The 13923-nt window shown below is 35.8% G+C and overlaps 1 protein-coding gene across 1 annotated transcript in view; it reads left to right on the top strand.

Moving 5' to 3' along the window:
• Positions 1-13923, top strand: part of PRKDC (protein kinase, DNA-activated, catalytic subunit) — a 174966-nt gene that overhangs the window by 25339 nt on the left and 135704 nt on the right. The window contains exons 15-21 of the mRNA XM_063079108.1: positions 200-325; positions 1674-1826; positions 3362-3477; positions 3847-4006; positions 7279-7365; positions 7801-7920; positions 8333-8492. Of these exons, the coding sequence (XP_062935178.1) occupies positions 200-325; positions 1674-1826; positions 3362-3477; positions 3847-4006; positions 7279-7365; positions 7801-7920; positions 8333-8492 (922 nt within the window). The remainder of the gene's footprint in view (positions 1-199; positions 326-1673; positions 1827-3361; positions 3478-3846; positions 4007-7278; positions 7366-7800; positions 7921-8332; positions 8493-13923) is intronic.

The raw sequence follows: 13923 nt of genomic DNA, 5'->3' as shown, positions 1-13923 counted from the left end.
TGACTTACAATGCGTTCAGGGGGTGGTGGTAGTTCCTCACAAGTTTAGTCACAGAAAAATCATATAATGTCTTCCTCAACCTAATTATGTAGTCTCCTACTGGTAGCTGTTTTGGCTTAGAGAATTCTGAAAATCAGCAGGTTGTGGCGCTGCTTTTGTGAATCTGTCAGTGAGCATCGCATGTTGTCTTCCTGGCCAGGACGCTGAGTCTGAGTCTGAAGATCATCGTGCCTTGGGAGAAGTCAGAACGGGCAAGTGGAAAGTGCCTATGTGCAAAGACTATGTGGCTCTTTTTAGGAATCTCCTGAGCTGTGACCAGATGATGGTAAAATTTGCACTTTGAAAGTACCATAAAAGTACCCTCTTACCTCTCTTTATTAGTCTCCATAGTTTTAGAATTAAGACTTATTTATTTCAGAATTGTATTTGATTACCTTTCAAAAGTTTTTTTGAAAATGAAATTGAAGTAATAAAAAATTAAAACAGTATAAGTCAGGACAGTTAAAGTGAGACTAGAAAAAAAATGAAAGGAGCACAAACATAGAATTCTTGACATTAATTACAGTAGCTGAGTCCTTGTTGTAGCTTCAAGTACCTGGATAGTATAGTTAATGCTAAGTTGTTCTTTCTAACAGGTGCATCTTCTTAGGTAACAAAGAATATAACAATATTACCACCATGGAAGAGCTGTTTTCTTTTTTATTTGTTAAAGATGAAGATAAATTCAATTGATTTAATAGGTATGAAGAGGATTGGTGCACAGCTATTATTTACTATTTTTTCTATTTATTATTTTTTCTAGTCTCACTTATAATTAGAATAACACCTCCTGTCTAATATCTTTCTAGCAGATATTTCTTTAGTGTCAACTTTAAGCCAGGGTAGTGGCTAGTATTTTAATATGTACTTTGACAAAGCATTAATAGTCCAGGACAAGCAATTTTTGTGAAAAGGTGATTGCTATCCTGTGTAAAATCTTAGGTGTTTTTAGTTTTTTTCTTACTGAAATAAAATAGTATAGCAGTTGTTAGTAATTTTATCCCCAAATATTTCTTTTTTTTATGGGATGTTATATATCTCTATATTTCAAGGTTAGGTCCTATGTAAAATTTGACAGAGTATAGGCAGAGTAATTGGCCTATAATTTTGGAATGGTAGAATAGCTTTATTTTAAAAGAAATAATAGATTATACTTTTAAATCCATTCCGAGGATGAATATATATTCATCTGTATGTGTGTATATGTGTGCACATGTGTTTACATATGCACACATGTAAATGAACGTGTATGTGTATGTACACAAACATATTAAAACGCATAGTGTGTATGTGTATATATTATGTATATGTGCATTTATACATACCCTCAAATTAATTGGGGTAAATGCTTTGACAAGGATTGGCCTAAACCTCTTACTACTGTGTGTAGAATAAGTATTTGTTCCATGACTGGATAATTTGTATTATCTGACTGAAATGATGCTGTCATAATAATTTGAGAAGTTGTCTAAATTTTGTAGTTTGAAAACTTCCAGGTACACCTACAGTTTATATGTCACTGTTTCCATAGTAACTAAATATACATGTGAATCTACATTTAATGCTTATAAAATACTCATGCTAATACTTTTTTGTACAAGATTTTGAAGTTTATTATTTTTCTTTGTTTAAAGGATTCTATTTTAGCAGATGAAGAATTTCTCTTTGTGAATTCCTCCCTTCAAAGTCTGAATCGCTTACTATATGATGAATTCGTAAAATCTGTTTTGAAGATTGTTGAGAAATTGGATCTTACACTAGAAAAACTGACTGTTGGGGATCAAGAGGTTAGAACTTCTTAGTAATAATTTTGCATCATTTTTACACCAACTCTCTTTGTATATAAATATTCAGGGGATAATAGCACATTTGTAGAGGATGGAAGAAAATTGGTTTCTTCAAGATTATTATGTGCTATTGATACTTTTCTATTGGATATAGCATAATGTGTAAAAAATTTTATCACTAGATTGTTTGAAAAGTAATTTATATGTTTAATATGTTAAAACAAATTTTTTTGGAAAAAGATGTTTACAATACTTGTTTGTTTCTCATTCCTTAAAAATAGTAAAGAATCAAGTAAATGTTATTTTGTGTGGAAGTGACTTTACACACTAGGCTAGAGAAGCCTGGGGTTCTTGCTTATAGTTAAGGAAACCCCAAACTGGGGTACAATGTATTAAATGGGTTCTTGAGATAGTAGAATGTAGAAAATAGAGAAAGAAGAAAGTGTCCTCCCTTTTGTCTGTACCCAGTTTTCCTAGCCTGAGTAAAAGATAAATCATGGCTTAAAGCTGGCAGCTGGGAGTTGCCCTGCTCTTGTCTGAGGAGTTAATAGGAACACGGCACCATGTAATGAGGCCAGCCTGAAGGGTGTGACTTCCAGTGGAAGACATGTAGTTTGATCTCAAGTGCAGTGATTTTTTTCAGACTAGACTGTTCTTGTTAGAGTTTGTGCATGTGTGCGTCCACTGTAGTCCCATGAGGTTAGATGAGATAATGTGGAGGACGTACAGAGGGTAAATAAAGGAAACAGTGTGAGGCCGTGGGTACACTTGCTTGATTGCACTTGTGATGTTATATTTTTTTATTCTGGGTGATAGGCGTACCATTGTGTGTTTTACTGCTTTCTAAGGTTTACATATGCCTAAAATAATTTCATTAAAAAAAAAAAAAAACTTGCCAAAAGGGACTTCCAGGAACTGTGTCAGCCTACAAATCTGCATTTTAAAACATGTCTTCACTGTTGTGGATGTCTTTGGTGGTGTCCCTGGCTCCTGCTGCCTCCCGGCAGGTCCAAGAACACATCTGGTCTCCCGCATCATTATCCTTCACTGGCTTCAGCTCCCTATTTCTGACTACTAGTTTAACATTTGAATTTGATAACACAGGTTGTGTTTGATAACACAAATTTGGTAACACAATATGTTTAAAACTGAACTTTATGCACTTCTCAAAAAATCATATTTTTCATTTGTCTTTCTTATTATTGTTACTTACTGCTCTATTTCTCTGTTCATAAGTTTGAGACTTCTGTCAAGGTATGATTGCTAGCTCCTTCAGGAAGTGGTAACCGCTGGGTATTTCTGTATTTGTTCCATTCTTTCATCACTTTATCACTTCCTGTGAGTCCTGTTTAATGTTTTCAGTGAGTCCCACCCTTATCAAACTGTGAGCTCTGGAGGACCCATCTCTGCCTTTCTCACTTTTGCATTCTTACCTCATAGCTTCAGGTGTTGACCGTGAAGTCAATTGGAAAGTTATGTGTTGAATGATGCGTGTTTGAATGGTACAGTGATTGTTGGCACAATTCATTTTTAAGGATGGAGATGAGGCTACTGGTGTTTGGGTGATCCCGACTTCAGATCCAACGGCTAACTTGCATCCTGCTAAACCTAAAGATTTTTCAGCTTTCATTAACCTGGTGGAATTTTGCAGGTATTTTGTAGAATTTTAATTACTTAAGAGTGAAAATTATCACTTATTGGCTATAATATAGGAAATACCCTTATATACGTGTAAGAAATGAAATAGTAAAAGACTTAAAATCTAAAATCACTTATATAGACCTTTAAGATAAGTCTAAATGTACTATCTTAGAGTTATCACTTTTTTTGTATTTAAAAGATCCTCAGCTAAGAAAAAAGGAATATACCTAAAAGATATACCTAAAAATGTTATATTACCTAAAAATGTTATGTAATGAAATTATAGTCTGTAATTGTTTGAGTATGTCCCTTATAATTTTAAAGCTGAATAATAGTATGATAAAAATTTCTACCTTAAACTTTTAATTTGTTTTTACAGAGAGATTCTCCCTGAGAAACAAGTGGGATTTTTTGAACCGTGGGTGTACTCATTTGCCTACAGATTAATTTTGCGGTCTACACGGCTGCCACTCATCAGTGGCTTCTACAAGTTGCTTTCTATTGCAGTGAAAAATGCCAAGAAAATAAAATATTTTGAGGTAAGTTGGTTTTGGAGGACATTGAATATAGTTGAACCTTGGACAACCAGGGGTTAGGGATGCCCCCCCCCCCAATGCAGTTGAAAATCTGTGCATAACTTTTGTTGTTGTTGTTCAATTCCTTTGTAAAAACATTGGTCATCATTTAACATACAGTGACAACAAAATGCACCCAATTCACATGCGTCAACAGGTCAATAAATCATAATACACGGACAAATTTCAAATCAACTGTACTAAAGTAGCTCATGTTGCATCTAACCGTAGTTGTAGTGCTCCTAATAGAGAAATAGCTAGTATGAGAAATGAGGAGTTACAGTTTCAATCTGAAATAAGGTTCTTTGTGGCAAATAACATGGAGCAATGATCATATGGAGTCAAGGGACTCATTCTTCAGAAATCACTTTGCGCAAAGCACTGTTTAATATAGAATAAGATCTTGAAAAAACGTATACCTTTAGTTAAGGGCTCCATTTTTGAAAATTAATTACCTGAATGATTCAAATTTTTATTGTGCCCATAAATTATGATATCTTTCAATGAGTAAGTTATATATTCCATGTTTTGACACCTTATTTTCAATTAAACTGACAAATTCCATAAGACTGCATTATTTTCAAGAGCAAAAAAAGGAGACCAATAATCAAAAGCCCATTCTAAACTCACAGGCAAGGTTTCTGAATATGGGATTTAATTAATAAGAAAAGCACCACAACAAAATACGTTCTTAGAAAACAGAAAAGACTGCCATCAATATATAAGTTAGGGACTTGTATATTGCACTTACACATTTATGGGAAAAAATGTTTAATAAACACTGATCCAGAAATAAAACCAATCTGAAATTTAAAAAAATTCTCTTTGGTGTCTGTGAGTGGTATACGTGGAAGGTACAACCATGATTCTGTTTAAGATCTCAAGTTTTATAATTCTGATTTGATCAAATGAGAATGTCATATTATTTGTGTGTAATAAGAATCTTATATATTTTTATATCGTATGATGTATTTTCTTTTTTTCCATCAAAATCTATTACTAAAGGATAGCTTTAAGTCATTCTGAAGTGCACGGGAGAGAATTTATGACAAACTGCTTTGTGGAAAAAAAAATCTTCTGAAAATAAGAGCTCAAAGTAATTATGGGCAAATAAAACAAAAATGACATTGCTGTAAACATAGCCATCCAACAAGTTTGTTCTTTTTTACATCTCTTTAGCAACATAAACAGTTTCAACAGACAAAATAGTAAATTTTAACTTAGGTCTCTCTCCATGATATGTTTAATTACTGTGTTACAAGTGAAAGTAATTTTTAGCATGTGGAAGAGACCACATGCTGAAAACTTTAAGGATTCAGAAAATTAAAATTTGTTGTTCGTACATGGTTATACTTAAGTCAGATGTAAGTCAGATATAAGACAAATTAGTAGCTTCAACCTAGAATATGCTTTATTTTTTTTCAGTTGAGTGTAAGGTTTTTTTTTTTTTTTATTAACTTGAATCCTTTTTTTTTTTTTTTTAAATTTTTATTTTGTCGATATACATTGTGGTTGATTATTGTTGCCCCTTACCAAAACCTCCCTCCCTCCTCCCTCTCCTCCCTCCCCCTCAACAATGTCCTTTCTGTTTTCTTGTTGTATCAACTTCAAGTAATTGTGGTTGTTATATCTTCTCCCCCCCCGTTTTTTTTTTTTTTTTTTTGTGTGTGTGTGTGTGTGTGTGTGTGTGTGTGTGTGTGTGTGTGTGTGTGTGTGTGTGTGTGTGTGAATTTATATATTAATTTTTAGCTCCCACCAATAAGTGAGAACATGTGGTATTTCTCTTTCTGTGCCTGACTTGTTTCACTTAATATAATTCTCTCAAGGTCCATCCATGTTGTTGCAGATGGCAGTATTTCATTCGTTTTTATAGCTGAGTAGTATTCCATTGTGTAGATGTATCACATTTTCCGTATCCACTCATCTGATGATGGACATTTGGGCTGGTTCCAACTCTTGGCTATTGTAAAGAGTGCTGTAATGAACATTGGGGTAGAATATGCTTTAAACACCACAAAAGAAGGAAAAAAACCAAAAAAGGTAGAGTTTCTGCTCATGTAACTTTTCACTAGACTATATAGCAAAAAAGCAAAATATAAAATATTAAGTTTTCGCTTTAAAAAAAAATCCAGAAACAAAATTCACTAAACAAGATATAGTAAGATTAGGATTGTAAATAGGGAGTATTCAGAGTCATTCCATTTAGATGAAGAGATAACATTTTTGGGGAAAAAAAAAATCCTCAAACAATATAATTTGTTTCTCATTAACCTTTCAAACATCACTTTAACTTCATCACTTATACCATAAACCTTCTTGAGAGTTTCCATTTTGTACTGTTAAAAAATTTTTTTAGCCCCTTAATTTCCAAGTGTCATGTCAAATCCCTTGGTTCACTCTAATTCCACAATCCCCATTTAAAAGACTATAAACTAATCATTTACCCCCCTCAGGAGTCTGAACCCATCATGTAATTGTTCAGAATTGAGAAATTAGAGGTAAAAAAAGTCAACTAGAAATGAGAATACTTGTTAGTATATATGGTTTTATGTAGTAGGGAGACCACGTAATTGCTCTTTCTGGTTAACTTCTGACTCTTAAAACAGTAAGGTCAGAAAATTAAAATGAGTGGGCCGGCCCGTGGCTCACTCGGGAGAGTGCAGTGCTGATAACACCAAGGCCCCGGGTTCGGATCCCATATAGGGATGGCCGGTTAGCTCACTGGCTGAGTGTGGTGCTGACAACACCAAGCCAAGGGTTAAGATCCCCTTACCGGTCGTCTTAAAAAAAAAAAAAAAGAAAGAAAATTAAAATGAGTAATATATATTTAAAATACTTAAAATCGGTGATGGTGCTACAAGCCACCCAGGTGATCCTGGTGCTTAGTGAAGGTTGAGAATGACTGGATTAATGTCCCTGGGGCTCCAGTCAGTTGCATAAGGAGCCCGCCTGGGTAATTACAGGGGGAGCCTGTCTTGGTGAGGTGCATAGGTGTATCTTGCTAGAAGACAGAGGGTGGGGGAATGGATTCCGCCCCGTCTACCTTTGCTCCTCATGTTGTTTCTGACTGGCCTCTGCCTTAAAAAGTCCTCAGAGCTGATACTCACTTTCCCTCAGCCCCGGGCACTGGTAAAATGGATCCACCCCAATGAGGAATGCTTGGGAACTGCCAGATTAGGATACAGAATCACCTGATTCTTGTTCCAAGTATACTAATTTGCTACTTTATTTGACAGGGGGTTAGTCCAAAGAGTCTGAAACACTCTCCTGAGGACCCAGAAAAGTATTCTTGCTTTGCATTATTTGCAAAATTTGGTAAAGAGGTAACTTTTAAATGATTTGTCTTACTGTTTTCATGGGTTATTTTTAAATGAATGTATATTGAAAAAATCCTAGTGATCATAAATAATTATTTAAAAATTGGTTTGCTAAATCCAGATTGGGAGTAAGGTCTTAAAAAAACTGACAGAGGAAATTATTGTGTTTCAAAATCCCTTGAGTTCTCTTAGAGTAATTCTCTTCTGATAACAAGTCAAAATTAAATATTCTTTAGTTTTTCCATATAGTGGGAATTAAATACTTTAACAAATTAACTTTTCCTGGAGATCAGCGGTTAATTTGTAAATGAATGTAGTCACATCAAATAAAGACTACATACTTATCTTTTTTTAATTTAAGAATAGGGTAAGTATTTTTTAATTGATTTTCAAATTGTGGGTTCTATTGAGTCACACAGCACTGTCTTCTTTCTTGTTAAGGTATCAGTTAAAATGAAGCAATACAAAGATGAACTTTTGGCCTCCTGTTTGAACTTTGTTCTGTCCCTGCCACATGACATCATTGAACTTGATGTCAGAGCCTACATTCCTGCCTTGCAGGTAGATGCATCTTCTCGAGCAAATCTCTCTTCATCAGTGTTGTGTTTCCTAGAGAACATGGAAATACCAAGGTCTTGCCCTGTAGTAGCAGCAGGTGCCTACCCAGCAGACATACTTGGTCAGGTTCTGCTTCTGCCCCTTATTAGCTTTGGGACTGGGTATGCTTGGCTTGGCCTCTCTGAGCTTCCCCAGCAGGTTGATGTGAGAATTAAACTTTGTGTGTGGTGAAAGTCAGCATCCATATAGACTGGCGCTGCTTGTGATTACCTGGACTGCACCCACTTAACTCCAGCAGTGTCTGGTGTTCTAGCAATAGGAAGGCGTTAATTATAAACCACAATTAATTGTTGTTTTTTTCTTTAAATCTTAAATTTCCTGTGTGTCAGTTTACCTTGTTTGTATTAACATATAGATGGCTTTCAAACTGGGCCTAAGCTATACCCCGTTGGCAGAAGCAGGCTTGCATGCCCTAGAAGAATGGTCAGTTTACATCCACAAACATGTAATTCAGCCTTATTACAAAGACATTCTCCCCTACCTTGACGCATACTTGATGACTTCAGCTTTATCAGGTAAGGTTTAGGAGAATTGGGATGGATACTGTAATTCATATTGCAATGCTATAACTACTAGGGATCTTCAAAAAGTTCGAGGAAAGATTTGTATTAACGTTTAATTCTAATTTTCAATGAACTTTTTGAAGTACCCTTTTATGGTAGGTAGGACTGTTTGTATTTTTGCAACTTCTGAAATTTGAGTCCACCATGTTCAAGATACTTTTGACTGATGTTTTTGCAACCTCCCCAATTCATCTCAATATAATCGGGACAATAGGAAATATAATTGAGGCATTAAAGCTGTTTTTCATTTTACTCACTTATATCCTACTAAGATTTATAAAATCTTCAGTGATAAGGAATCTCAGATATCTTGAACCTCTTAGAGCTTCTTGTAAAAAACTTTTGTTGAATAAATCAATCAAATTAAAACCATCAGAAAATTCAATAGTGATTTTATATTTTGACCTAATTTTACTTGACTTTTATTGGTTTTTAAACAGATATTTTTATTGGCTTTATAACTGATAAAGCACTAATGCTAGCTAGTTAAGAATTTTTAGAAAGTCATCATAGAAGAAATAGGTTTGGGAAAAGATTCAAAGAAAAAATTATCTGGCCAGGCAAAAATATTACTAATCAAGAAAAGTAGTACTTAGAGCCAAAAAGGGGAGACGCATTTACTTAAACCAGAATGGAAAGGAACATTGTTACCAGATGCAAGCAAAAAGAAAGATTCATGTAGGAGAAAGACTGAAGTATTTGTAGGAATTTAAACTTTATTGTCTTCAAAGTAGAAATCAAGTGTTCATTTGTGAAATCTCACCTATGTTCATGATTATTTCATGGTTAAATACTGTTGGCTTGAAAACATAAGCAAAGGTTTTGTGACAGATTTCATTCACTGTGTCTGGTTTTTGTGACATCTTCAATCATATACAGAGTTCATGAAGAGTCAGAATTTTGGATGATTTTTACATATGATGGTAATAAGTATGTTTTAGAGGTAAAAAATAAAACTAGTTAATCTTTATAGCTTATATAGGCTTTAAAATTCATACTATATAAGGAGTGCTGCTAATTGACTAGCTTACAAAAAATACATGCAATTATTAAAAAAGGAATAAATATATCTGATAGCAAATATCCTTGTAGTACTTTTATTTGCTTTTTTGACTTTAATTTTGTTAATCAACTCACTGAAAAGATTTGTGTTAGTTTTAAGCTAATAAGGGAAATTACTGTGATTGTTTTAAACAAATGATTTGTCTGTTGGTAACTATTTGTACACTAGATCATTAGGCCATAGAGAAAAGCAGAGAGTAAGTACAGTTAAATAATGAAAGAAAATCCATCATGTTAAAGACTACCACTATTTTTAGTGTCAGACTTCCAGAACAGCTGCATTAACAATGAAGACAGCTTTCCTGTGCTCCACCCACACCCACCAGCTATTGAGATGTTGTACTGCTTTCATTTTCATGGCATGTGCTTTCTCTCTATCTATTGTGTGATTATATGTGTGTGTATATTTATACTTTGCCATGTTTTCTGAACCCTTTGTGAGTAAGCTGCAGGTGTCATGGGTCTTTACACCTGAGTACTTAAGAGTGAAAACATTCTTTTACATATCCGTGGTATCATTATCAAAGTCAAGAAAAGCAACATACATAATCTTATAATCAACAGTTCATGTGCAGGTTTTTCAGTTATTACGTTAATTTCTTTTATAGCTGTGTTTTTCCTGGTCCAGAATCCAATCCAGGATCCTGTGTTGCATTCAGATGTTGTAACTCTTTAGTCTTTTTTAATGCGGGAGAGCTCTTCAACCTTTTTTAGTTCTCATGACCTTCATATTTTTGAAGATTATAGACCAGTTATTTTGTAGAATGTCCTTGAATGTGGGTTTGTCTGATGTTTCATCATGAGATTCAGACTGTGCCTTTCTGGCAGAAATGCTCACAACTGATGCTGGGCCCTTTGCAGGGCACCTGATGGCAAGTCGGTGCTGCTGGTCCTGTTCATTCCATTTGGTCAGCTGTATCAGCTCCATCTTTTTGTCATTGTAAAGTTGCTATTTTTCCCTCTGTGTGAGTCAGTGATTTGAGGCCTTCTCCCTCTCCTCTTTCTGAAGTGTTGAGTCCTCAGGTCTTTAGGTGGTACAGAAGGAGGGAGGCACTGGGCAGGGGAGGGCTGTGGTGCTCCCAAGGAGTGCCTGGCATGGGGTCAGCCCAAGCAGGGTTGGGGTGCCCATCATATGCTGGAGGGTGGCAGAGGTAGTAGTTTGTTTACATATGGGGAATTGAACAAATAAATAAATACATTGAGGAAAAGAGAAGCTAGGTTTCTCACTGTTGAAGAAGAGAGCTACAAATGGGAAAAGAGAAAATTGGAGTGAACCCTGAGGTGTTGGATTGGAAGTGGATGTATCTGTGTGAAATCACCATCCCCTCTCCCTCTCTCTCTGCCCCCACCCAATTATATACAATTGTGCCTTGGTATCCATGGGGGATTGGTTCCAGGACCCCCAAGGATATCAAAATCCATGTGTGCTCAAGTCTCTGATATAAAATGGCATAGTGTTTGCACTTAACCTACGCACATCCTCCCGTGTACTTTAAACCATCTCTAGATTACTTGTAATACCTAACGCAATGTAAATGTTGTATAAGTAGTTGTTATGCTATGTTGTTTAGGGAGGGATGACAATAAAAAAATGAGTAAGATGGAAGTTTCATAGTGTTTTCTGTTGCTGTGTAGTTAGTGAGTCATGGGGCCATGTGCCTACCACATATGGTTTAAAGTACCTCATCCAAAACACATACTGATTACTAAGGGTATAAATAGTGACTTTACAGTGGAGACACCTGCAGCCCCTCTGTGGCCCATTGGCAGCACATGCCTCCTGGTGGGGTTTGCTGAGTGGAGTGTACCATTTGCTGCCAAAGACGCACAGCCTGGATCTTCTATAATTTCAGACAGTGAAGTCAGCAATAAAGCTCAGAAAATTCTGGTGAGACAGAAGAATCTTTGCTATCTTGGCAGATTACACAGAAAGAAAAGAATAACTTTTCATGTAATAGGTGAAGGTGTTGATCATAAACCAAAGAAGCAAACCCTTGAAGATTGAGTGACGTTTGCTAAAAATTTAGTACATTTCATAGCTTCTGTTCAGACTCAGGTATTCTCTTTCCATTTTGTTTTTAAATCAAAACGTAATTGATTATACATTTTTGGGGTACAGAGTTGAATGTCAGTACCTGTGCACACTGTGTGATGATCACATCAGGATAATTAGCATATTCATCATTACAAAACAATCATTTCTTTGTGTTGAGGACATTTGATCTCCTGTCTTCTAGCCATTTGATAATATGCAGTAAATTAATATAGATGCTTAGCTTGACTATACATCGGTGGAACTTATTTTTCCTAAGTAGCTCTTTTGTGACCATTAACCAATTTCTCACCATCCCCCCTCCCTCCCCGTTTCTTGCTTCGAGTAACCACAGTTCTCTTCTCTCCTTCAGAAAGTTCACCTTGCTACTGTGATTGCTTGTTTGTTTGTTTTTTATTTATTTTTTAGCTCCCACTTATGAGCGAGTACATGCAGGATTTCTCTTTCTGTGCCTGGCTTATTTCATTTAACATAATATTCTCCAAGCTTATCCATGTTGCTGCAAATGGCAGTATTTCATTCTTTTTTATGGCTGAATGGTAATTCCATTGTGTATGTATGCTATATTTTCCTTATCCAGTACTTCCATGGACATTTAGGTTGATTCCATCTCTTAGCTATAGTAAGTACAGCTGCAGTAAACATAGGAGTGCAGGTATCCCTTCAACATGATGATTTTCATTCCTTTGGGTATATACCCAGTAGTGGGATTGCTGGATCATGTGGTAGTTCTACTGTAGTAGTTTGAGAAACCTCCATACTGTTTTCCATAATGGCTGTAACTAACTCACAGTCCCACCAACGTGTATGGGTGTATGAAGGTTCCCCTTTCCCTGCATCCTTGCCAGCAATTATTTTTCTCATGTTTTTGATAATAGCCATCTACCTAGGTTGTAGGGAAAATGAAAAATAAATGGTCAGAATCCCCAGAGGGGTTTGGAATCTTGCCAAGCATTTGATGTAAATGACAACTGTGCACGTGCACCCAGGTGTTCCTTGTCTATTGTCTGTGGATGTGCGTGGGCACCCAGGTGTTCCTGAGTTGACTGACTCACGCCCAGGCATTCCTTGGTTAGTGGACTTAAGTATAAAGGATGAATGGCTCTGATCCACAATGTCCTCAGGATACCCTGCAAGGCCACTAGGGCAGCTGCTGCTAGCTGCCTGAGCTTGCATCTGAATAAAGCCTATTAATTTTTACCCATGACTCCCAGGATCTTTTTCCTGTGACCTTGCTGATGGAGCTGCAGGTGAGGGTTTTGTTACCCACTCTGTACAATGGATTTGTTGGGTCTGTCGGCCCAGCCATAGGAATACAGAAGTGATGTGTGGTTTTGATTTGCATTTCCCTGATGCTTAGTGATGTTGAACATTTTTTTGTGTGTCTGTTGGCCATTTATATATCTTCATTTGAGAAATGCCTGTTCAGCTCCTTTGCCTATTTTTTAATCATATTATTTGGTTTTTACTGTTAAGTTGTTTGAGTACCTTGTATATTCTAGATATTAATCCCTTCTTGGATACATAGGCTGTACATAGAGTCCGCATTCTGTAGGCTGTCTGTAAGTTGTTGTTTTGCTCTGTTAATTGTTTCTTTTGCTGTGCAGAAGCTTTTTAGTTTGATATAGTCCCATTTGTTTATTTTTTCTTTTGTTGCCTGTGCTTTTGGGGTCTTATTCATAAAGTTTTTGTCCAGCCCTACTTCCTGAAGTCTTTCTCTTTGTTTTCTTTTAGGAGTTTTATAGTTTCAGGTCTTATGTTTAAGTCTATAATCTATTTTGAGTTGATTTTGATTTATGGCAAGATGTAAGGGTCTAGTTTCATTTTTTTACATATGGATATTCAGTTTTCCCAGCACCATTTATTGAAGAGTCTTTTCTCCAGAGTATGTTCTTGGCACTTTTGTCGAAGGTCAGATGGCTGTAAGTACATGGATTAATATTTGAGTTCTCTATTCTGTTCTATTGACCAGCGTGTTTGTTTTTATGCCAGTACCATGCTATTTTGGTTCCTATAGCTTTGTAGCATAATTTGAAGTCAGGTAGTGTAATGCCTCTGGCTTTATTTTTTTTACTCAGGATTGCTTTGGCTATTTGGGGTCTTTGGTTGTTCCGTATGAATGTTAGGATTATTTTTTCTATTTCTGTGAAGAATATCATTGGTATTTTGATGGTGATTGCAATGAATCTGTAAATTGCTTTGGTAGTATGGACATTTTCACAACATTCTTGCAATTCATGAACATGGAATGTCTTTCCATCTTTTTGT

Source organism: Cynocephalus volans, chromosome 15 (assembly GCF_027409185.1).
Source record: "Cynocephalus volans isolate mCynVol1 chromosome 15, mCynVol1.pri, whole genome shotgun sequence".
Classification (NCBI taxonomy): Eukaryota; Metazoa; Chordata; class Mammalia; order Dermoptera; family Cynocephalidae; genus Cynocephalus; species Cynocephalus volans.
The sequence above is the reverse complement of the archived record's forward strand: the minus strand, read 5'-3'. Positions and strand labels throughout refer to the sequence as shown.